Source organism: Patagioenas fasciata, chromosome 1, assembly GCF_037038585.1.
Source record: "Patagioenas fasciata isolate bPatFas1 chromosome 1, bPatFas1.hap1, whole genome shotgun sequence".
In the NCBI taxonomy this organism is placed as follows: Eukaryota; Metazoa; Chordata; class Aves; order Columbiformes; family Columbidae; genus Patagioenas; species Patagioenas fasciata.
In genome coordinates, this window is record NC_092520.1 from 89318656 (window position 1) to 89344482 (window position 25827).

At 40.4% G+C, this 25827-nt stretch overlaps 1 protein-coding gene across 4 annotated transcripts in view; it reads right to left on the reverse strand.

Moving 5' to 3' along the window:
- The window catches only part of APP (amyloid beta precursor protein), a 223254-nt gene that overhangs the window by 159877 nt on the left and 37550 nt on the right, over nt 1-25827 (reverse strand). For all 4 annotated transcript variants that reach the window (XM_071810212.1, XM_071810209.1, XM_065862654.2 and 1 more), the window contains exon 2: nt 20700-20867. In XM_071810212.1, the coding sequence (XP_071666313.1) occupies nt 20700-20867 (168 nt within the window). The remainder of the gene's footprint in view (nt 1-20699; nt 20868-25827) is intronic.

Consider the following 25827-nt stretch of genomic DNA (forward strand, 5'->3'; position numbering starts at 1 on the left):
CCATGCAATGTGTGGTCAAGTAAAGTACTCCAGAGAGCCTCCGAGGTCCAAAGAGCAGCTGTTGTTTTTCACAAGAGGTGAACTGCATATTGCCACATTGGCTCATCTCCCAACCATCACATCCTAGTCTCTTCTACTTTTTCTCAGAGTTATTACGCAGGAATAGTGCTGTGTTCTTTCTGGCTAACCTATCCTCAGCAAAAATCAAAGAGGATCATGACAGGAAAGTCAAACCCAGCACCAGATACATTGGAGCAGTTTCCAAATTCGCTGCCATGAGCCAACCTGACAAAAAGCAAGGTGACCAAGAAGGAATAGCTCTGCCCACAAAGTCCCAGGTATCTGCTTCTGCAACTTAATCAGCATAACATCTCAAATGTTCACAGTAGTTGCCAGCTGCCACTTGGGAATAGAGAACCCTTTTAACCTGGCAGTTAAAAGAAAAGTAATCAATCCTTAAAAGCAAAACCACACCCTATTACTTACAGTAAATAAATAATCCCAGGCTGAGTGTCTTCCAAACCAGCCAGATAATTATTTCTTTTAATTCAACCCTGAGGACAAGTTTCCAAAGACATAATACTTCTTATCTCCAGACACATCACCTAGCAACCATCCCTGACATCCTTCAGTTCTTAATGGCTACAGCCTCGCTCATCAACCCTTATCTAGGAGTTTCACATATTGCTCTTAAAACTGTTTTTAAGGACTCATCTGAGAAATCATCCTCCTCTCTTCCAGTAACTCAGCTGCTTCACTATTACACACAGAGCTGCTGTTCAAGAGTTTCCTGCCATGAAACTCACCCTCTATTCCCACTCCTCGCACCCCAGCTCTTGCTGCTTCAGTCACCTATTCTGGCACCCTCTTGGTTCCCGTTTCTAAACTGTCTGCCTAACCTGTGACTCTTAAGTCCTGTGCTAAGAGGCAAATCCTCTTTCCTCTTCTCTTAAGCATCTTTTAAACCTCTTTATTTTTTTCCTGCGAGCATGCAAAGCCAGCATACATTTCAACACTCAAATAGTTTCCTTCATTATTGATCCTAGGCCATGGAAAAAAAAACAAAACAGAAACAAAAACAAAACAACAAAGAACAGGGGTGTGTGTGTGAGTAGATCATTTATCTTCTAGGTATTATCCACAGATGAGGAGAGAACATGGGAGCAGAGATGGAGAAGAGATCAAGACGTTGCTGCGGTTTCACTCCTGGTCATGAGGACACACACCTGCTGCTTTTCACCATGATGAGGGTATGTACAAAATCCCGGTACAGCATCCCAAGTGCTTTTGGTATTGAGAGTGGTAGAAACATGAGCTGGTTTTAGAACAGTGGCTAGTTGGGCTGGTTTGCCCACAAGAAGCTTCATATATACACAATCTCCTCTCTTGAAACCCCCCAACGTGCTTTTTATCTGGAATTTTATGGAAGACCGCCGCTTATCTTGTAATTGAAGCAATCAGAAAAGGTGCCCGATGTGAGGCAGCCTGCTCAACATCAATTCGCACACACGGCTCTCCGACCATTAGCACAGACTTAACCGAGCCCTCACACACTGGCTTCCTCTGAGTGCTTTCCTCTCAACACCAGAAAAGCAGAAGCCTATGTAAGCAGAAATATGGGTGCACAGTCAACCACATTCTCCTCACTGCCTTTCAAGTCCATGACTTTATGACACAAATATGTTTGCATGCAATAAGAAAACCAAACCAAAAATCTGAGCCCTGTTAGGCAAACTCTGTTTACCACACTAGGTCCCTAAAGTCTCTCTCATCTAATTACAGAGGATTTCCAGCTGCTAATACTGTAAAACCTCAGAATAAACAGGGTTGGACTTATGGTCTCTTCTAAGCTACTTCCCTGTCCATCTTAAGCACTGACTGCTTTAAATTCAACAAGCACTTCTATTTCTCTGTAGGCAGAAATTGCTATTCACAGACACAGCAAAGTCCACTTATTCATGCCACCATAAACCCTTTCACAGTTTTACTCTGCTCAAGTACAAACACAGAAGATGAAACTACATCTGCCTGTTACTCTACAGCGCTGCTAGAAGCAATTAAGCAATGACTGGTTTTACCGGGGAGGGTGAATTCTTGGCTTTTTGTTTTTGTTGTTTGTTTCTTTTAATTAAATTTCTGCAGGAATCAGGTTAAGTATTAGATGCTATACTACCTAATCAAGTTAACAGGTTATTTTTAACTCAAAGTAACATAGCACGTGCAAAGGATGAGGACTGTTGTCCTCCCAAGAGGGAAAAAACAGGCAGCCAGAATTAAGTTAAAAAAACAAAACAAAACAAACCTCCTTCAGGCACAATACAAGATTTCATCCATCCCATTCCCTCTTTAAGGGTTGCCTGAAACACTCTGTCACCATATCAAGGAAGGTGGGACAGAATAAGCAGCCAGAGAGGCCAGTTCTGGTTTTCTGGATCCTCTTGCAGGCTGCCATCCCTCCGACAGCACATGTCAGTGGGAGGAAAGTGAGACACAGTGCTCTCTGGGCAGCAGCTCCTTCCTTGATCACATCAATACACAGAGTGTCAGTGATCTGTATAAGACAACTAATATGAAAGAAGAGTGTTTAATGAAACTGTGTTGGCTACAGCACTAGCATCCAAGGGACAACAAGCCACCTGACTTACATATTCAGGAACAGTCCTTGGTAGGACTACTCTTTTAAAAATGCGAACATTGAAAGAAAAAAGAATTAAAAAAACCCAAACAGACAACTACAAACAAAGCCTGATCTTTCTTTTTGTTGTATTATCACTATGAAGATGCACGATACATTTCAAAAAGGGCCCACAGGGAAAGAACCAGACCTTGTACAGCAATTTCTGCCCAAAGATGGGGTACGATTCTGAAGGCATGAAATAAAACAATTTAATAGCTTTGTGAAAATCACTATATGTGGAAAGTTACAATTTCCTTTTCTGCAGGTTTTGAAAGGAATCATCAATGTATGTGGGCTATAATACACATTTTAAATTATCAAATTACCTACATGAACTAGTCTCACAAGCTTCACCTAAAGAAACCTCCTACTTTTCTGTCAAATGGGAACATACGTGACTATAACTAAGTTGTTAGTTACGTTTGTTGAGTAAATCACAGTACAAAACGTACCTAAAAAGTAGCATAAAATCTATGAAAATATACTTGAAAAAATATAACTGTTCTCTATTCAACTACTTCCAAGTTCCACTGCTTACAAAATGACCTACTTTATGTCAAAATTGTCCTCGGGGCCATGCAAGAACTGTCACAAAGTAACAGGCCAGGGAACTCATTTTTAATAATCTAATTAATTTATGCATTCTTGAGTTTACTGCGGAACTAGCCAAAGGGCAATTTATTAATCTAAAAGCCTGGATTCAGTTGCATGCATGCCCCGAGAGACGAATGCGGCTGTGACTTCTCTTTTCATGAAATCAACTTCAGGCTCTAGTATCAAGAACATGAAGTGGTAATATAATGGTATATTCTGAAATAGTGGTTGTACTCCACCATCCAGAATACAAGAAATCCATGCATGATTTAGCCCTGCAGTGAAAGGAATACAGAAAAAGCTTGGGAAACATGTCAATCAGAAACAGACTACCCGATGTTCTAAAGCATTTGACTCTGAAAAAAAAATTAAGTTGAACATGAGAAATGAAGCTATAGTGAGCACATCTTCAGAAAAGATTCAGAACCGTAACATTCCTTGTTTGTGAATAGCACAGGAACATGCATTCATTGTTTCATATTTCCATGTCTTTGACTGGTCCTTTGAAGCAGGATATCTACAGTATTTACTTCACTGGCTCAAAGATGACACTGTATTTTTTTCTTTTAAATTGAGCAGCAATGTTTTTTAACAATTCTTGTTCTTCATGAGATAGACATTATATAGATTATAGCTTTGAAACACAAACACAGAATATTTAGTATCAGTATAAAACACTGTAAGTTGCCTCCTAAAGAAATCATATCTTTCTTCACAAATATTTCTGAATTTGTGTTTCTCTCTAAGTTCTTAAGTCTTTCTCATAACATTTGGTCCAGAGTAATCAGAACTGCCATACTACGGTCTTGCACAGATACAGTTCCTCTGCCTGCAGACTGCTCTCTTAGGACAGTAACCTGGACAATACATCACTGAAGATAAAAATAAGGCATTTCTTACTTCCATTACCCATATTAACTATATGTCAGATAAAATGAAGTTCACTGTCAAAGCTCATCTATAGAAACTGTCACTAAGAATTTTCTGAAGCCCTACATATTCAAGGGAACTGTAATTTGGAGCTGATACCAAGACAGAAGTTGATTCAGTCTTTTTCATTTCACATGTGTCCGTGTTTCAAATAGAGGATGCTATAAAACAACAATGCTCCAAAACACCAGCAATAAATTCCAGTACAAAAGCTGACTAAAACAAACAAATGTACTTCAGCCTGTTTAGACCCACACAGACTTATTCAGGATTTTGTCTTGAACTTGCATTATGCTTTAACCTGAAATAATTTTCAAATGCAGAAAAACTCTTATGATACAAATGTTTGTACAAGGATATGCTTATATGCTTCCTGCACTCCTAAAAAAAAAAAAGGCACTAAGAAACAAACTATTGGAAACATTTCAAAAATGTAGACACCACACTTTAGGAGACCAGAGAACTTCCATAACATTTTCACTTGCTTCATGTGTTCAGCTTTGAAGTAAGGATATTTTCAAAGAACAGGGCTTTTTCAGCCTCATTCCTCCTTTAATTACTGTTGTCTTTTGTGAACTCCCACACAACCAGCTCCTTTTGGGCCAGGGAACACAGAAAATCATGTTGGTGGAAAAGGGACAGGGGGGGAGAGTCAGTAAAGGGCAATGGGAGTGCCAGGCAATGGAGGCCTCAGCAGGCCACACAACAAAGTAAATCTGTCAAGCAAGCAGCTCATGCATACCTGGCGAAAATTCTGCTTTATCTCGAACAGGACCTACTGCTTGTGTCTTTCATAATACTCACAAAGCATTACTGAAAGCTAATGTCCAAGAGGATACTAAGAAATCTTCACTGACTATTAAAAGTATTATGGCTCCCCAGGCCACTTAGAATTCACTTTTACTCATAAAACGCACTTATTTTTTTCTCTAATTGTGTGCTTCATAACATTTCAAATCCCCGGAGTGACAGAAGATAAAAAGGGTATGGAGAGGTCTCTAACAACTGTACCCTGCAGATGTCTTTGCAAAAAAGCTTGAAAATTTGTCCAAGAAAGATATAAAAATTCTCACTTATTTTAGTAAACTGGTTTGTACCATCATTTCCAGTTGCTAAATTGGACTTAAAACCCAACTAATCCAAATTTTCTGCTAAATACTGTAGCTGCTAAAGAAATAAGCCATCATCCTGACCTTGTGAATGATGTCCATGTGGGTATTTAACAGGAGGAGCTCCCAGCCACCTCCCCTTTTGAGAACAAGGGCTCTCAGCCAAGGATCCCTCAGGTGAAGCTCTGCCCTGGAGTCCCCGGGTGACTGCCAGTTCGAAAGCAAAGCAAGAAATGAAGCAGGCATCATCATCATCCGTGCTTTGCCACAAAGCCAAGCCCTAACATCCTTTTTCTACAACAGACTTCCAAGTCTGCCGGACTGCACACACACAGGCACCACGCCTGCTGAGTTAGCCCTGGGTCTGAAACAGAAGGACACACGCAGCACCCCCCAGAGCAATTCAGCTGCTTATCACTCGGTTTGCACTCTTTTGTAGTAACATCATAATGCCTTATTACTGCATTTTGAGAGTGAAAACCCACGTAGCAGAAAATCTTCCTCTGCTGCTGTGTCACAGTAGCAGAAGTAGTTGGCTTGGTTTATTTTCCAGCAGCGAGAACACAGGAGGTGCTGCTCACAGCCCCTCAGACCCACACTCCCCCATAGCACATTCACAGCAAGCCCTACTACTCACAGGCTCCAAGTTGTTCACACAGCACAGGAGAGGTTAGGAGAAAAAGCTTTTGAGTAAATTTTTTCACTTGCAGCTAATGAACATTGCTGCAGAGCTGGCTACTGAACCTTGCAGAGATCAGGAGCACAAAGGTTCTGACAGAAGCTGCTCATAAATTGGTGTATAAGCACCAAATACGGATGTGCAGAAAGCTCCCAGTCATTGGGCTGTCTATAGGCATCTGTAAGTTTAACGGAAGCATCTCGAAAGCATGCAAACCAAAGAACATACTGTTTTAGTGCTCCATCCCCCACAAAAAAAGCTAAACATTTTCTTGCCAGCCTTCTTCCTCCTGCAGTCTGTTCCCACACAGATGGCAAAACAGTTTTTGAGGCCTTGTACTGCATGCTCCACTGAAGTCAATGGGAACCCTGACACCGACTTCTCTAGCAGAAAGACTCAATCCACCAACTCAAAGAAAGCCAGAAAAATGAAAAGCCTTTTTTTTTTCCTTCTCTTAAAAAAGAACAATTTCAAAAGGATTAGGATGGTTGCCAAATGGAGAAACCAGAACCACTTCAAATTTCTCCCAATGACTCAACTGACCACAATGATGCTAATCCCTAGAGAACAACACTGTTGTGGCATAACATCAAGTCAAATCATATCCAACAAAATTTCAACACCAATATTTAAGACCTTATTCAAGCAAAAATGGGATGTGCACTTCCAAGCACTGAAAGGCATGCTGAGCAAAGGACGCCTTAGAATAAATTTTAAAGGTCCATGCGATTATGAATCTTCTGAGATGTGTCCATTTTGAATTTTAAACAACAGAGTATGAAGGACTGTAATCCTCCATGTGCTCTCCAATCCAGAACACTGCGCAGCTGGAACATGCCCGTGCCCCTCTGCACCACACATCACACCAGCAAGTCTCCAAACCTGCTTGCATAACAGCCCAGACATGAGCAAAGAGCACCCAGCTCAACTAGATACTGTCACAGGGTCAAAAGGGTAAATAATCACCACGCATTCTTGTCCACATACTGTATGAATGAGGCTTTCAACATGAAATGAAAAAATAATGTCTACTTAACGTGAGTAAGGGCATTAACACCTTGCTGATGGTGTGACACAACTACTTGCCAAGCTCTGACTTCTACTACCATGGGTGAAATGCTGTTACTTGAAATCTGAACTACAGTAGCTCAGCAATGTGGTCCCAAAACGAAGTAACAAAACTGGTTTCTACCATCTCCAAATACATGGGGGGGAACAGGTCAATACTTCTATTGTTTTGAAGAGCTTTGCACATTCTCCACAGACATTTCTGAACTTCACACACCTCAAACCTGTAGTATATTTTACTCTTGAACAGGAAAGCAATGAGGTTTGCAGTAAGATTTCATTTCTGTTGAAGCTTGAACCCTGTTCTCACTGAGGCACGATCTCCAAAGAAATACAAAGACGTGACCAGAAAAAATGCTCCACTGCGTTAAGAAGACTGAGGCTTCAGACTGCCAATTCAGCCATTCCCGACTGCTGGCACTCTCAAGCTGGTTTCCTGTCTTGCTGACTGTTATTTTTAAGATAGGCTGGGCTAATGGTATGGTAATGTTAAAATCAGGAAAGAAAGTGTGACCCTGTTAGAATACTCTTTAAAAAAAGCCAACTGCAAAAGCAGATGTGTAGCATCGGTCCTTTTCCTGCCCAGGTGTTCACTTACTCCCATGCTGGACATCAGTGCCTTCCGCACAGATGAAGAGCAAGATCATCTAACAAAGTGCTACCAGGCAGATACACAAACGCCTTTCACAGACAAAACAGTACAGGAAAAGCAAGAGGAAAAGCAAGCTTTAGTATGATGCAGATTAACATTTTCAATTCTAAAGCTAAGGAAACAGAAGCTATGAGCACCCAGAAGATGATACCACATATTGAGTACACCAACTGATAAAAGGTGTTGATAGAGTCTACCATCATTTCTCCTTGTTTGCTGTGTAACAATTCCCCAATTAGCCAGTTGCTGGAGGCAACTAATTAACATGTAATTATTATAGCTGCATCCAACTAAACAAGCTCAAAGCACCTCAAGAACAAGACATTCTGTGTAGGGAAGCCCAGTGAAGGTGTCAAGGGAAAAATAAAATGGTCTTCAAGTACCATTGTACAGGCACTAACAAACTCAACCTTTGGCATCAAATTGACTTGCCCTTCATTATAAAAAACATTTACTACAACAGTATTTAACAGACTGGCATCATGAATAGCAGCTAAGCAGAAAAACTTATTTCTGTACTAATTGCTACAGAAACAGGTACATTTGCAGTCATTATAGTAATTGCAACTCACGTGGCAGTAACACAATCAAATAAAACTGCAAACAATACATTTAATTTAAAACCATCTTTGGCATTCTTCCTCCAACAGGAACTAAGTTGACTAAATTGGACTGAAGTAAAAATAAATAAATCAAGTTGGACCATTCCAATCAAGTATTTTTGATGGAAAGGATTTTTGAACTGATGAAGAAAGAAGAAACAAAAAAACCCCTAACACTCCATACTGCCTTGGCTCATCCTAGGAGAGAGATTACTTCTCGCCTTGCAGAAACGCACCTACGTTCCTGTTAAAATGAAAAAAGCAGATCAAAGCTTTAAATGCTCTTATCTTCAGGATTATGTTATGATGCAATCTACTTTATTACTGCACTCTGTGGCTTAGCAGTTCCTGTTGTTTAGCAGGATAATTGTTTCAGAGATAAGCTTTAATTTCTTTAGTACTCATGAAAGTGAGACTTTAAACTAGACTGAAGTTCCTTCTCCAAAGACTAATCTAAGCATGGAAGTTTGTGTAAGGATTTGCACAGACTTCAAATAACTCCGTACCAAACTCCTAGCGCAGCGTCAGCAGTTTTGCACAGAACCTGTTGGTGCAGCCCTGGGACAAATGCCAGGCTGACCCTGTGAGAGCCCAGCGGTTCTCCCACAAGAAAGTCTATGTCACAGCTGCACCATGTGATACATTAACACATTTCATTGATTTGCAAATATTTGCTCCACTTCTGCATTACGCTTAAGACAGGATTTTAGTTTGCCAAACAGCAGCAACAAAGAATGCTAATCTTAGAAACGAGCATGTGAAACTGATGCTCCTGAGTGCAGCCACAAAACCTGGCAGAAGCAAAACCAGCAGCAGCTTGGACTCTACATTTGTGATGAAGGATCCATTTCCTTTTTCTAAAAATACTTATGGCAGGCTTGTGGAAGAATAGTTTAGGAAATGACCCAAGAAAACTAGATTTCAGATCAGATAACCACTACAAGGATACTGCATTACATCAAATTTCTCAGTCTTTCATTCATCTGTCAGTTCTCCTCCATCCTTCTTGCTGTCATCATCCTGTCTAAAAATACCAGTCTTGTTCACATTTCTTTATTTTGATCTGCCTTATTTTCTCTCATTTTCTGCACAGATTCTGGTATTTTGAATCTATTCACTCTTCACTTATGCTCCAGCCGCTGCCCAAAATGAAATCATGGAGCCACATCTGCATCTGTGATTAACATGTGGCCTGCTCTTCATTATAGGCTTGGTTTGACATGTGTCTTCTAGACCCCCTAACATCCATTTTTTCCACCATTTAAATTCTTTGTGTTGTCTATCACCAGCAAAAAAACTTGCTGGGGAAATTCAGGTATTAATTAACTGGCTATGTTCTCCTGAAACCACATAGGACCTAGAGACAGAAATATATAGTGCCTTCAGAAACATCTAAAAAGCTTCTCCTTCACAGGGTGTTCAAACACCATAGCAAAGCCAGCCACTGGTTAGTTTCCATAGGAAAGGGTAGTCCTGCCCTCCCCTTCCACCTCTCCTGTGTTATCACTCCAGATCATCTCATCTGACCCTCACTGAACTGGGTCAGAGAGAGAAATTCATCCTTTTTTCTGTTTGTTTGCAGGGGTTAGCTTTGTGCCAGTTCAGTCCCCTAAATTTGCTCATCGCAAGATCAGACATATGCTAAAATCTGGCAGCGCAGAAACGAGGAGGAGGAGGGGAACAAAACTTGACTCTTTCTGCAACAGCATGTACCACTTAAGCTCAACACTTCTGCTAAACCGCTCCATGGCAGCACTCCTGTTATTTTGGTAAGAAACTCTAAAATTAGCTCACACAATCTGACCATCTCATAGGACAGACTGTTTCTTCTTGCTACAGATCTTAAGCTACAACAGCTCAAGATGCCAAAATTAAAAGTATGTAAAAGTGAGGACATTCAGAACTTTGAACCCGGATGAATACAGGAGACTTCTCGGTCTGCTGTGTCACTCCAAGTGACAAATATCTCTTGTGTGAAACACCTGGGGCAGAGGAATTAAATGGTGATAGGAAAGCATCACACCAGTGCTCAGCAGAGTGACTCTGATACGTACTGGCACCAAAATCTTACAAGCAGTCTTCCAGACTTCAGCAAGTAATTCTATATTAGCACCAACATGTTCTCCACAATAGCTCAAAACAAGAGCTTCTATGACAATCTCCTCTAACATACTAAAAAACATACACATATTAACTTATATGGTATTACAAGTTTAACTTTAGTAAGATCAGTCTTATCACATCCCCCTAGGTTCCTTGCTTAGCAGCATAAATATAATTCCTGCTTCTTGGATGATGCCTTCTATTTTTTTTTCCTCTTAGATGGAGCATACGGACTTGCCAAGCTGTGTGGGAACTTGGACAAGCAACGTTAGCTCCAACACTACACAGATGTTTAAAGGAATACTCATCAAAACCAAATTTATCTTTTTTTTAAGTCTGTAGTTGGTTCAGAGAAGGAAAAGCAAAATATATTAAAGGATCTTGATAGTGCCTCAAAAAACAATGATTTCCCATATGCAACTCAGAAGTTGAATTTACAAGAAGCTGTTTATAGTCTGCAACTCTGGCAGAGCTATCTTCCCAGGCTAAGTGGAAGAAGCAAATTATAAATGAAGGAAATCACGTGTCTCATAAAAAAAGGCTTAATTTCTACTGTTTTTCAAGAAGACATATGACCTAGGATAATAACCAATTAAATTAAATTGCATTGGTTTATATTCTAATAGAAAGACTATATGGTTTCTTCAAATAGCTGGAATAGGACATCTTGCATATTGTTACATTTCCATAGGGTCAGCACTTTTCTGACTTAGAGTGATATTTACAGAAAGAGAAACTATGCTGGCCAGAAAAAGAAGTTGTACCTGATGATATTTCCTCATATCCATAATGACAGCAGGCATGTTCCAATACACCCAGACAGAAGAAAAAACTCAAACACGGTATTGTCATTACTGTAAAATTAATTTTTTCTTATCGATATATGCAACAGCTATTGGGACCCACAAAAAAGAAAGCTGATGTTTTAACAGATATTATGATGCATCTTCTAAACAGCACAAAGTATCTTTCTAGTAGAAACTCCTGTCTTAGCTAAAAAGGACACTCTCCATTTCCCTAGCAAGGATTAATTCTCAGGCCTCATAACAATTTGCAGTAGTCTTAGGGACCTTAAATTCAATGCTGTTTTCAGTCTCAAAGTTAAGGCAGATACCTCAAGAGGTCTGAAAAAAAAAAAAAAATCTAAATATCTAAAATCCTCACCTTTCCAACTTTTTCATTAACAATTTGCAACAACACCCCTTGGGTGAAATTCTCACCCCACTCAAGTAAGAAAAAAAAAAAAAGGTAAAATTCTGGTTAAATTATTAAAAAACCACATACTATATGTATATAAAGGAAAAAGGTGGATAAAGCCAGCAATAATTGGCCAGGTATTCAGAAACCTCTTCATGATTATAAATTGTAACTAATCCACAACCATCTAGAACGATATTCTGTAAGGAGCATACATCTATAGAAGCAGATTATCAGAGGGATTTTTTTTTATTAGCCAGAGGTATACAGTGTTCAGAAGATTAAAGCAGGCACTCAGTACAGTATAATTTTAATTGGATAAAGACTAACTGGATGATAATGCCGCTGTATGAATTAGAAAGCAGTGGTAATAAACTGCTTGGGAAAAAACTGAATGTCTCAGAAATCAAGAAATATTTCCCCCATCCCACCTTGAGGCATTGCCCTGCTATGAATTCAAGCAAGCATCACCTTGCCAACAGCTTCAAAGCTATTGAGTGACAGAAACTTTCTCTTTTTTAAAAATTTTTGCCTGCAGAACTGACAACTGAAAATATGTGCATAATTATCTTTTACTTGCATAGACAGACTTCTGAACATGAACCTATTCTGTACTATCGATCTAAACAGATCAGCCCCCTGTTTGCTACTAATAAGCTTCGTGCACACTGTTATAGTGAGATAAACACAGCTGTAGTCAATGTTTCTGATTTCCATACATTTCAAAGTTGATGGACAAGAGTGGCGAGGGGGAAACGAGAAGAGGGAGGGAGGGAGGGAGGGAGGAAGGTAATGCTACCATCATGTGAAAACAGGCTGCCCAGGGAAGTGGTGGAGTCACCATCCCTGGAAGTGTTTAAAAGATGTGTGATGAGGTTCTTAGGGACATGATCTAGTGCTAGAGTTAGGTTATGGTCGCACTCGATGATCTTGAGGGTTTCTTCCAATCAAAATGGTCCTACGAGAAAGCAATAAGATATAGCACAGGAAAGTCATAGAGCCATTCATAAGAGATGCAGATGACCCAAAAACTAGGGCATGCCACCAAGCGTATGAGTAATTCACGTACACACCCAGTCATGCACAGAGAGGTAATGAAGACTGAAAAGACTTGAAGCCCCTGAACACTCAAAAACCACCCAAACACCCAAATCCTGCTGGTAGTCTCTCAGCAGCACCAGTCCCAAGAAGGAGTCACACTTGCACCCATCCATCTGCAGAGGCACTTCACAGATGCCAGGGCTGTGGTTTCAGTGCCTTTAACCGGATACAAGCCTGATACTGCCAGGGCACGATTCCTGACTTTTTCCACCCCTTGGCCATCTAACTGCTAACACCTCTCCATGAGCCAGCGCTAACAGAGGAGCCAGATCAAGGAACTGACCTACTTCTGAAAACATCCCTCCTCAAGAATAAAAACTGCATCAGAGGGGAAACTGCCAGGAGTTAAAGAGGACCTAGGATGACTTCAGCAAAAGTGGGACAGATCCTTGCCAGACAAAAGTGTCCACGCAAGAATGGTCTGAAAAGTTAGAAGAAAATGAAGTGGATTAGCATGGACATTTCCTCCTCAAAAGGGCTGAAATGTAACAACTGTATAAAAGATTTTTCTTCACTTAGGGTAATCATCACACTTTACACCTAGTATCTCTTAGGCTTACAATATTATTTATTAAAGGAACAGCTGCTACCAGTCCATCTCAGAATTACATAGTGAAAGATGTTTGGGAGATCTATCTGTAATGAAAACAGCAGACAGCTTACTACAATAACTTTGTATGTTAGAAGGAAAAAAGAATGGTGAAATGTAGCAGTAAAGGTCTGCTGTGCTGTCCCCCCCAGGACATCTTCCATGCAGCACCACAGGCAAAGGAAAAGTAACATCTCTACAGACCACATCCAACATCACACAGGCCTCTTAGAAGTTTCTTGGGCTTCAGTAAGGTTCCCAGGCATGCAGGGAAACTCGTGCAAGCATGGTGAGACAGTCCTTCTGTAACCTTAAGGTGCAAACCACGATCAAAGAACTGATGATAACGTAAAACACCATCTTCTTGTCTTTTAGGTTTCCAATCTAGCAGATGTCTTTTGACATCTTGATCACATGCTAAATGGTTGTCTGCTAGTTCAACTATGAACCAAAAAAGGCAATAAGACTACCCTGCATTCAGCCATTGCATGTATATATTTTAGAGGACAGAAGGAACATTTGTATTCCTGGCACAAATGCTATGCTGGTGGAATCTGCCGATTAAGTTGAGTCATTTATCTACTCCATTATATCTGTGAAATCCAAAATTAATCTAGGGGAAAATGCAGCATCGCAGGTTCATTAAACGCTGCAGTACACATTTACCTAAATATATATTTATGCAGACAATCCTCTTCCATTTTCATCCTTTTTCCTCCCTCAGCCTCAAAGCAGAAGTAGCCTCCTTCCACAAGAAAAGCATGTTACTTCAAAAAGCATTGGAAAAATTATCATAAAAGCAACAACATACTGAGATCATGATGGTTTTAATGTTATTTATTTCTGAGACATGAAAAAAATATCTGCATAGGGAAAAACTGAGAAGTGATCTTTTTATTATCAACAGAAGTAAGGCGGGCATTATATTGCAACATAGGCTCCAAGTTTAATTTTTGACTTGATTTGAAATGCATTTAAATGGCAGACTACAGTCTGGGCTAAAGAGTTGAGTCTTCTTTCTCAAGAAGGTTATATGGTGAGTCTACTCAAGTTTAACTGCAGGACAAATATAACATCAGTAGTAGACCCTGCATTTCCAAAATCTAAGCCTTCATTGAGGCAAATGAGATCTAAGTACTAGCAGACATAGTGAACTAATGCGACTTTTGCTGTGGACCACAACCTAAGTAAAACAGAAGACCTCAATAATCAATGTGAAGAGTGCTAAGGTACTGTTCACTCAAGCTTTTAAGCATGACTGTGCACATCTTAGAATATAACAACATACATTTGCCTTGAAAATGTCATTTGCTTTTAAGGACAGCCTGTGCTGCCAAAAAATCTGTATGTTTTCCATAATGTTTCATTAAATGGATCATTTTCCTCCGAGCAAAATGTATGGCTTTTTAAGCTGCTGAATTTAGAGTAGCACAGGTTTAAATTTCATTTTCTTCTTCAATGCAGTGGTTATTTGGTTTGAGAAACTAGAAGGAGCATATTATGCAGCCTAGATAAAAGCAACAATTCATATTAGGATGAAAATGACAAGGTAACATGGAGAGAAACCATTATCAAAGCAGCAAGACCATTTTCATTGCATCTTAAATTCTCTGCTCAGGAATAAAAAAGGCCAAACTATTTTTTTTTTTTCTTTTTAAAATCTTCAGCATCCCTGCCAGTTCAACAAACCCTTTAACAAATCTCTGGAAGCTCTCAACAAGGACAAAGACTAGAGAGGGAAGGAAGTGCTGCCATCAGTCCTACCTGCCTGGTTCTGCCTGGTGCTGAAAGATTATCTGAGATAAAGGCAGTAGAGAGTTAAGCAAGTAAATAAAAATGAAGATCAGGCAGTCGTCTGATGGCCCTTTCGGCTCATGTACAAAACAAGGGACTTGAGGACTACTTTGAAACTAGAGATTGTGGGGCGATTATCCAGACCCGAATTAGTTTCATTATAGTTCTGGTTTGGTCTTGGGGGGAAAAAAAAAAAATCAAAACAAACAAACAACAAAAACCACAAACACAAACAATTTTCAGAACCATTCCTTCCCATTCTGTTCAACTCCTGCATACTCAAAATGTAGATGAGCACTTCCAAAATTTAACTAACTGGAGAAAAAAAACATGCATTAGACAAAATTAGTTTTTTGTCAGCTCTAAGTGTTATTTTTACAATCCATTTTGGACACCAAGTTCAGCACAGACAGCAAAATAATTTCAGTCCTTCAAGGAACTTGTACAATGTATCCTAATTACTAGACATAAAATTCAGCACACAGTAGCTGTTCAAAATTGCTAATATCATAAAACATACAGCAATGTATTCCATCTGAAGACTCATTCTGTTTGAACGGGGAACTGAGCACACCTAAATTAACTTCCTCCTCTGCATATTCATCTGGCTCTGAAAACACACACTTTGGCAAAGGGCAGGCTCCAGATCAGTGTTATGGAAACTCTTCAGCAGGAGGAGCTGAGTGGTCTCCAGCAGAGCACAGTCAGCTCCCAAACACACTTTCCTTCAGCAGTACTGTGCCACCCCTGTGATGGAAAATGTGTGGGTGGGGGTACCAGGTTTCTTCCACAGAACAACAAAAAGCGAAACCCAGGAGCAGCGGTCCCCACCTGTTTTAAGACATCAGCTAACCACCCACCAGGGACTGATAGGAAGAAACTTTCCCCAGGGTGCTAGTTACCCAGTAATTGTGTATGGCAGGGTTTTCCCAACATCCCTACAAAACAGTTGGTACTGCAGTGTCAGCAGCAGGACAAGACTGACCGATGGCTTGATTTGTAGTGTCAGCTACTACACTCACAACACATTAAATATTTTGGCACATATACAAATGTAATCACCCCACTTACATTAATGCAACATTGCTCTAGCACCTGCAGCACTCGCATGTGACGGCTGTTTGTAGATCAGGCCTATACTGTTCTACTTTTGAATAACAGGTACAATTAACATACCAGCATGCTAACTAGTTTGAGATTAAAAGACACCACTAGTAAATTGTACTTCTCTAACCAGCATCTCATTCCATCCAAGAAAGGCCGATTTTGCTATATTTTAAAAAAGAAAAGCCACCAGCTCAGGCTGAAAAAGGGATAACGTGCAGATTTGAATGCAGAGGAGATGGATGTGCTCTGCTTCCAGAACCACTTCTTGTGACTTCAGTAGCAGAGTTTACCTGAACTCAAGGAAGGTAGAAGATGGCACCCAAGTATCTCCCATTTCCTTTCAAATAAGTAATGCACACTCTGAGCTTTGTCATCTTCAAACTCTGATGTGTTGTCCAAATATAAAACCAGACAGTTCCTGCGCTGCACTGAACTCCCACTCAAAAGAAGCAAAGCAACAAGTGACATACATCTTTAAAACACGTAGGTGGTTCTGCTTATTCCCTTCCTCCTTTCTGCCCCTGAGACGCTCCTCTACTGCTACTTCCTGCATCAAGACTTCAAAACCCACCTACGCTGGCAGTGGACGAGAAGAGGCTATGATGACAATCTCAAGGAAAAGACACAAGGCTCCCAGGAAATGGAAGCCCTTCTGTACTTCATGCACCTTCCAGCCCAGTGCTCTGCCCACCACCCAGGCATCTGGGCTGGCAATGTCAGGAAAAGCTCTTCGCAAACAGCTTTTAAGGAGGCAGAGGAACACATGTGACTTGTAAGTTTTGCTGGAAAACGTGGTTTCTTTTTTTTCTTTTTGGTAAGTTATCTTCCATGGAAAGAAACAAAGCCAGAGACTACATAGAGCATCATTCTGGATTAACCAGTTTCCTGGTAAAAGTTACTAACTTGTATTATTTTACAGCCAAGGAGCCATAGAGCAAGATCTCCACTACACTTGCTCACTGAAGTTCTGCCCTGTTGGTTCCTCTCAATATGCCCCTGGTGTAGGAGGAACTGGGCACATATGCTAACTCTACAGGACCTACGACAGTAGAGCACCATCTCTTGCACTATATCCATAATCACAACGCCTGTTGCAGAGCCACACAAGGTATCTGCAACAAAAACCAGGATGGACAGATTTCTCATGGGAGATGAAGGGGAAAAAAAATTAATAAAAAATTACCTTCTCTTGCCCACTGTCATTCCAAGGCTCTGCTCAGAGCTGGGGAAAAACCCAGCACCTCAGCAGCGTGGTACTAACAGCTGCTGCTACAGCAAGACCAAGGAACCAAAAAAGCTGCCATGGTGCTTGGGAGCATGAAGAACATAGATTCAGGCAGAGTACCCGTCTGCTTGATCAGCAGAGCAAATATGCTCAGACTGTGCCTATACTGAGAAAAAATGCACCCCAAGGATGGAAGGAAGGACAGAAGGAAAAGGTCATATTTGGCAAAAGTAATCGAAAAAGTAGATTTGTGCCATTTGTGCTATTCCACTGCAAGAGGTACCACATCTCAGCCTTAATGTCTATTGCTTCGTATTAATGGGGAAATGCAAATTCACCCTGTCCCCTGGATCTCATAGCCAATGTAAACAGCAGAAGGCAAGAGGAAAACCACCTCACTTGTTCCCCCCAAGATACTAAAGCATATTTGGAGCATCATGCAACAAGGGGTTCCCCACAGCTAAAAAACCATTTTGAGTTGCATTTATTGGCACTTCCCTACAAATTCCTTTATTTAATAGAAGTGGGTGTTTTTTTATCTGACACTTCTATTTCTCTTGTCAGGACATGGAAAAGTTAAACAGAAGCAAAGCAGTAGTGCCCTTTCCAGGCCAAAGCCCACCATGCTACAGGCCAGGGCACAAGGAAGGCTGTGGGGAAGAGTTGTACAGAACTGGGAGCTTCTTTCCACCCTACCAGGCTGTATCAACTTCCATGTCACGCCTTTTTTTTTTTTCTTTGTTTGTTTTTAACTTGCTGTCAGCAGATCTGACCAACCTAATATTTGCTGTCTATTTCTGAATTTATTACCAGTACGAAAAAATAGGGGCTCACATTATTCCTCCCCACTGCCAAACAAGCTGCTGACAGAGAGCCACAGTGCTGCCACGTGCTCTATCACCCCAGACCAGCTTGTCCCTTCTCCACCAGTGTCCTACAGCCAGTCATACTGGTGTGTGTGGGGGGAAAGGATGGGGCGTGACAGTGAGAAGACTGGCAGTTTCCCACAAACAGATAAGCCTACTGGTGAGCACAGCAAGGAAAAGGTTTTTAGCCAGACCCCCACAACTGAATTGCTCACTTGAAGTTAACAAGAGCACACTGCTTAATCCCAAACCCATAGTGACATAGATTTACTAAAACCAGTAAAATGCCCATCCCATTTTTAGGGAGCAGACTCATGAGCACCTTGCCAGTGCAGAACCCCCCCTACACTACACTTGTAACTGTAGCTGAAGAGACACTCTAAAATTGTGACAAGATCACCTAATATGAAGCTAATGAACTGTCAACACACACTAATCAAGGCTACCGCAACACTGAAGTTTAAATACTCAGCCTTAAAAACCCAAGTAACAGGTTGTCTCTTCTCTGTTTCTCCAGTCAGGAGAGAGTTTCAGACATAAGGAAAGAAAAAAAGATAAATAAATAAAATAAAAATTAAAATACCAGGCTAAATCAGGAACTACAGAAGTCATCTAGACCTTCCTCTGCTCCAGCCAGGGCTCACATCTAAGCCAGACCAAGTTGCTGGGGCCATTGCCCAGTTAAGTTCTCTCAGTCTACAAGGATGGATGCTCCACAGCCTGTGGAGCCTGTGCCACCACATGGCCTCTCTCATGGCAAAGAACTTACCTTATGTGCAGCCACGGCTTTCCACATTATTCTCTTTGTCATCTAATAGCATACAGCTACTACACCTTGACTGCTTTTGCTTTCCTCTTCACTTTAAGAGGCTTTTTTTTTTTTTTTTTTTTTTTTTTTTTTTGGTAAGATGTCACCTAGAATTCCAAAATCACCTGGCATTCAGCTGATACTTGCATCTCTGAGTCTTTGTTCTGGAATCCTTCCCTACCTACAGCATTTGTATGTGAACTGCCAACCTGAGTTATTCATGCCTCAAAACAACTTCCCATAAATTCAAGTATTTCTTTCTATAAATTTAGGAAGGCTTATGGTGTTGTGGACTTTTATTCATGATTGTTTGAGTCCATCTCCTTATTCCTTCCACCAATAATATAATCATGCATAAATCAACTTTATTTACATAACTCAAAGGAGACAAGGGAAACCAGAAGAAACCTCTAAAACCTTAGTAGGAGGCCAGGTTTATGATTTCGGTAAACAAAAATATGATTAATTTCACAAAGTAACACTTCTAGTTAGAAGACAAAGCTACTGGTGAAGAATCAATCTTAATAGCCATTAGAAGTTCATCCTTAAAATTAATATTCTAGATCATAAAGCCCAAATTCAGGAAAAAAAAAAATGAACAAAACACTGCAAGAAACAGAAGGAACAATCCATGGGTGAAAGGACAGGAATGAAGATGCTAAGAGAGCAGAGATCTGAAGAGTAAATTATCTTGCTTTCTAAAGAGGCATTTTCACAGGAATTGGTTTGACATTTAGTAAGTAACACAACTACTGCTATGGCAACAAGCAATAGCCTCTGCTTCAAAAAAAAGGCAGAGATGGTACAGAAAGATATAAGGACTAAAGCTACTCAGGCCGTGCCCTTTTGTTTCATGGCATGAAATATCCATTTTCTTTTCAAATTGTCACACGCTGGCACACGGTTATCATGCTATCACAGCATGGAGACAAAACGAAATTAAATCCCCAATCTGTTTTTAGGTCATAAATGACTGGATTGTAAGTTTCTGCTCTCAAATACGAAATCAGTCATTGTGACTTCATCTGTAGGGCAAGCTTTTTCCATTAAGAAACTCTGAATGGTTCAGTGTGCAGCAGAGACCAATAACTCCAGACTGACCTAGTGTGTCTCAGTATCATTTTAGGATGACAGGAGACCTGTTACAGTTGACTCTTTTAAGATCAGACCAGAAGGAACAAGGGCATTTAAAATAATGTCACCTCAGCTTCATTAAAAATACTTCATAAGCAATAAGTTCATCATGCATTTATGATACAAAATTATCCCCCAAGGGCAGAACACAGAGGGACAAAATTGTCCAACATCCTCAGTGACCCTGAGCAACCAGGTTTTGAAGCTGTTTTAACAGGCTCTGCAGAGAACCTATTTAAAAAGGAGAAAAGGGCAACGGAGCAAGACACAAGAAAAATGAAACAAACAAACAAACAAAAACCACAAACAAACAAACAACAACAAAAAACAAACCAAGAAACCCACAAAACAAAACAAACAAACAAACAAAGGAAGGTCCATACAGACTCAGAGTTCTCCAGCATGCACCTGCACTTTGGTGCTTCAGAAGAGCCACCACAGTTGTCCGTAAGGCCGGTACTTACCTCCTGGCAGTACTGGAGAATCCCTTCCTTTGTCCCGATGCAGGTCTTGGTGCCAGAGGGGTCTGATTCCCATTTTCCATTCTGAACGTTCATGTGCATGTTGAGTTTCCCACAGAACATGGCAATTTGAGGCTCTGCCAGCAACCCAGCATTTCCATCAGCAGGCACCTGGAAGAATAAAAAATATATTAATCTCACATCTGACAATTCAGTCCATGCAAAGCAGGAATAGCTAAAGTAAACCTGAACCAAACTCTGTGCTCACCCACCCATGGTAGCAAAGACTGAAACTGATTCAGGAAGATTTGAAAAACATAAACGTGGTCTTCATAGATATCCAGGCATGGGATAGTATAATACAGAGTGTAAAGCTGTAGGCAAACTGTTTTTGTGGCCCAGAATTGTTTCTTATCAACTTGGGCTAAACACAAAACAACAAGCATACTTGGGGTGCAATTACAGAAATTCATTCTTCCAAACATACTTGGTATACTGAGGGGGAGTAGTTCACTAACAATTAACAAATAAGTAACAAGTTTTCCTCAGGAGTTTCCTAAAGAAAAAAACAAAACAAAAAATCACATGAAAACAAAAACCACCACCAACCAACCCACCCAAAACCTACTCACATATGTATCTTTTCTCAAGACCCTCTCCAGTTCATTTAGATGCCGAGCACACAGGCTGTATTTCATCATGCCTTATAAAGACAGCAGGTTAAAAGCAGCAGTTCCCACCTACGCTTTGTTTTGAATGAACCTTAAAATGCAGTGGCTGGGGTCGTATCCCAGTGGGACTGCTAAAGGTCCGGCTCACAGCAAAGTACTACGGAATACCCTGTACCCGACCAAGCATGAAGATGTTCAAGCTTAGCACAGGCTGACCACAGGGCTCCTCCTCGCCTCCAGCAGGCAGGCTGCCCAGAACACCCCAAACACCTTGGAACATTCCAGTGCTGCTGGGATACAGAGCCAAACTTCAGAGCTACCCTCAATTTCCCAGTTGAAAGCAATTCCAAAACATCTCTGAGCTTCCTACCTGCATTGATACACCAACTCAACCTTCCTTTCACACAAACCTCAACACAAAAAATGCCTTCATGGAAAGCATTGCCAGACACTGGAACAGGCTGCCCAGGGAAGACACCATCCCCGGAGATGTTAAAAAAAAAGTGTGTAGATGAGGTTCTTAGGGACATGGTTTAGAGGTGGACTTCGCAGTGTTAGGTTTCCAGTTGGAGTCAATCATCTTAAAGGTCTTTTCCAACCCAAATGATTCTATGGTTTTCAATCCCTCCTGTGGGACCACATCACCAAGGCAAATCAAGACCTCCCTCTTTGAGCCCTCTGTGCCCTGAGGGAGCAAACATCCAAAGGTGGAAGCTGAAGGTACTCGCTTCAGTTTTGCCACCTGAGTAACAAAAGGCAAAGATAAGTCTCCTCTTTGGGTTTGGTTCCTCAAGAGAAGTCAAAGGTTCTCCATTGCCCCTCACACTCCAAAGGCGAGCCCGTTGCATTCGAGGTACAGGAGAGCATGCAATTATGTCTAATACATATTTTTAATCTTTTAGCTAGAAGGCTTCTCAAGGGGAAAATTAAAAACATTTTAAAAATTCATGAAAAACTGAAGAAACAGAATTACCGTGTTATAAGAGCTATGCAAATCCCGTATCTTAGTTCCTCCATTCTTTGTTTAAACACAAAAAAAAACTTCATGAATTTTATATGCCTCCAGTAATAATAATAATAAAAAAAATACACCAAAAAAGATTACAGGAGTCAACATCTAACTACCATAACACATTAGCTCAGCACTTTAAGTTAAAACACAGAAACTAAAATTATATATATATAAATTTATATAAATTTATATATATATAAATTTAAGAAAAGGAAAGAACACTTACTTTTCTGCCTTCTTTAAGATGTTAACACAATTTAACTCAAATAAAGCAGGAACACTTCTACTGGCAGAGATTCCCCTCTAGCATCTCAATTTCTCATGTGGAACTAATAAGTTCTGTATAATTTAACAGTTAACCATCACTCTCCTTTCGCTGGCTAATTAGAGATGGGATGACACCTGGTCCACCTTGCCTTGATCAGTAGAACTATCACATGCTTACTCCTTCTAATATCATCAGAAACTCTGGTGAGCACCTCAAACGTGACAGATCCATACCAAAAACTTGCAAAAAATCGTCCAAATTAATGATTTTTTTTCTTTATTGATGCAACACAACCCTACCAAAATTTCAATAAAAACAGAAGCAACTCATTTCTCAGGTGACATGTGTGAATGTGAACTCTATTCACAGTCAGCTCTTCCAATTGCGATCTCTATTGAAATAATAAAACACACAGCAGTCATACTGTGGTAGATTTTAATTTTTTTCACTCAAAAATGTAAGTTGGTAATTTACAGAGATCTGGACTTGTCACTTTGTAATAGGGAGCTTCTTAGGGTTTTTTGCCTTGGCTAGGAAGACAGCTGAAGTTGCGGAAAAAAAAAGTGGCCATTTACTTCGAATGCTATCAATTTAACTCTAGCAACATGACAACCTATGACTGTCTACTTAAAATCTCATTCCCTTCAGAAAAGACATAACATCTCCAGATTAATGAGACTACCAGAGCAAGCCATGATCACATTTAGTGTTCTCTACATGGAGCTGACAGAACCATGCTAATGAACTGCTCAGCATAGCACTTCATCTTATTGATTAGGACAGCTAAATGCTTCTGATCATAAAGAAATACCAGAGCAATTAAAAGACACTGTAAACAGAACTAAAGCATTTACATCATGATCACGAATAATTCAAATACACAGTTTGCCAAGCTGAACTCTGTTAAGAGTGTCCTTAAAGCAAGGGTAGTAGGTTAATGGATTTGTCTGTTACATCGACAGCTAAGATGCAACACTGAGCTTTCAAATTAGCTTTTCGTAAACAGCTGGAGTGGAAATAACACCTTTTAAAATATGTTAGGATTTTTGCTTTTGTTTTAAAGACTCGTTAAATCATTTAATATCTGAAGTTAAACACTAGCTACCACTGTGTAGCCCTGGTGTTTAAACTAAAAGCCTCCCACCTCTAGTAACAAGCAGCAATTTTATACATTGCATTTTCAGCAAGGTACCCATGAAAGTTGCAGGAACATTGCAAAGTTTTAACAGGACAACAGACTCATTGTTGAGACAGGCTTTGTGCCACCTCCCTGCTCTTTCAATAGATATCATACGTCTCTAATCCAAGATTTCTTATGATCTTCAGAAATGAAATATCAGATAGCAGAAGTTGGTCTGCTCTGGCACTTTTCTGATTGAAAACTGGCAGCTTCCTGCTTGTCAAGAAATCACTCTTGCTGCAAAATCTACAGAAACAGCTGTCACTGATAGAGGCTTTTCTGCAAAGATGATGGTCAAAACACAACAATCAAGCCATGGAGCATTCTTTGATGCAAGGGCAAAGGAGGAAGGTGTTCCTAGATCTGACCTTGGCCTTACCCATCCTAGATTTAGAGCTTCTGCTGAGCCTTTCGACAACACCTGAGCAAGACATTCCTATGTATGTATATACGAGTATACGACTAGAAGACTTCCCTTTACTCCATTGTGCAAGCATATGCTTCACAGCATTGTTACTTCTATTTTCCCAAGAGTGAACACATCAAACACAGCAACTGACGGTGATTCTAACATGAAAAAAAGGAAAACAAACTTTTCAGATCTCTGGCGAAAACCTGGAGCTACTGCCTTCAGCTAAACACTGCACTCTTCTACATACTGTTTTCCTCTGCAGTCATTCAGATTACAGCAAAATTAACAGAAAAAGCTCAAATCCATAAAGCTAAAAATCCGTTCTTGGTCCAAAATAACTAATTATGCTAAGTAAGAGATAGATAATTAAGAAGAATATTTCTGATGGTACATTTTCTCGTTTCTTTCCAACTCCCTTCCCCACTCAACACAATAGCATTCCCAAAGTGCATGCCAAAAAGGTGCCTGGAAGAGATCAGTCCTCATAGCCTTGATTTTTTTGGGATCTATTTTAATCCAGGACACATTCCTAAATTAACAACAGTAAGTTAAGCAATTAATTCAAGAAAACGTTGTTTAGTTTTGTAAGGCTGATTGATATGAGAGGAGAAAAATAGAGATACATGAATCCTCTCAAGCCGCTTTGGTCTGGACTGGCACTGGCAGGGGTCTCCAGCACTTACTGTCTGTACCTCCTCAAACCTCACTTTCATAAACACCTCAGTAGCTCCTTATGTTGCTCAGGCCTGCACGCCAACTGCCAGTCTTGCACTGTAATTTTGCTCACATATTTAGCATGGCATCTATTGGTAGGAAAAAGCACAAGAACCACTGAAGAAGGGAGAATCTAACAAAATTCCTGCATATCATTTCACCTCTCATGCAAACATTCAGAAGTGTTCACCTCCAACACACTCCCCTGCGTGTCTTGTGGGTTTACACAGATCTTCCAGCCTCTGCCGTGGACTTTTGCCCCTCCCAACATTAACAGTGCAGAGTACTAAACATTAAACACCTTTCCAGCTGATGTATTTAGTGTACAGCTGGGCTATGCTGCCATTTGAAGACCAAGCTCCACCCAGCACAACTCTAATTTCACTGGGACTGCGCTAGAAAAGCCTTCCAGGCAATGAAAAGTGTGGTGGAAAGTGCTGCTGACTCCTTCCTGAGATCTCCAGGTGAGAGACTAAACACATCACTTGTGTATTGCATGTCACACCAACAGAAAGAAACAACTCTCTTTTCAGACCCTCTCCCTCCCCATCAAGGTCTTGAAGACCTCAAGCATCATCGCACTTCAGGAAGAAATGCAGTCTGGTTTTCTCCCCAGAGACTGCACTGTGATGATGCTTCACTATCACAGCAAACCCAAAAATAAAAGACTAAACTTAGCTAAGATAACTGATTTCACAAGTGTCTCTAGTCTGTGCAAGATACTGATAACGTAAAACCTAATGAACTATTACCAATTTTAACAGAGATATCCGACAGCAGTTCCAATACAAAGCAGACTGAACAGCACTATTTCGAGGCAGGGGGGGAAAGTAGGACTTCTTTTAAAACACATACACTTAAGAGATTAAAACAA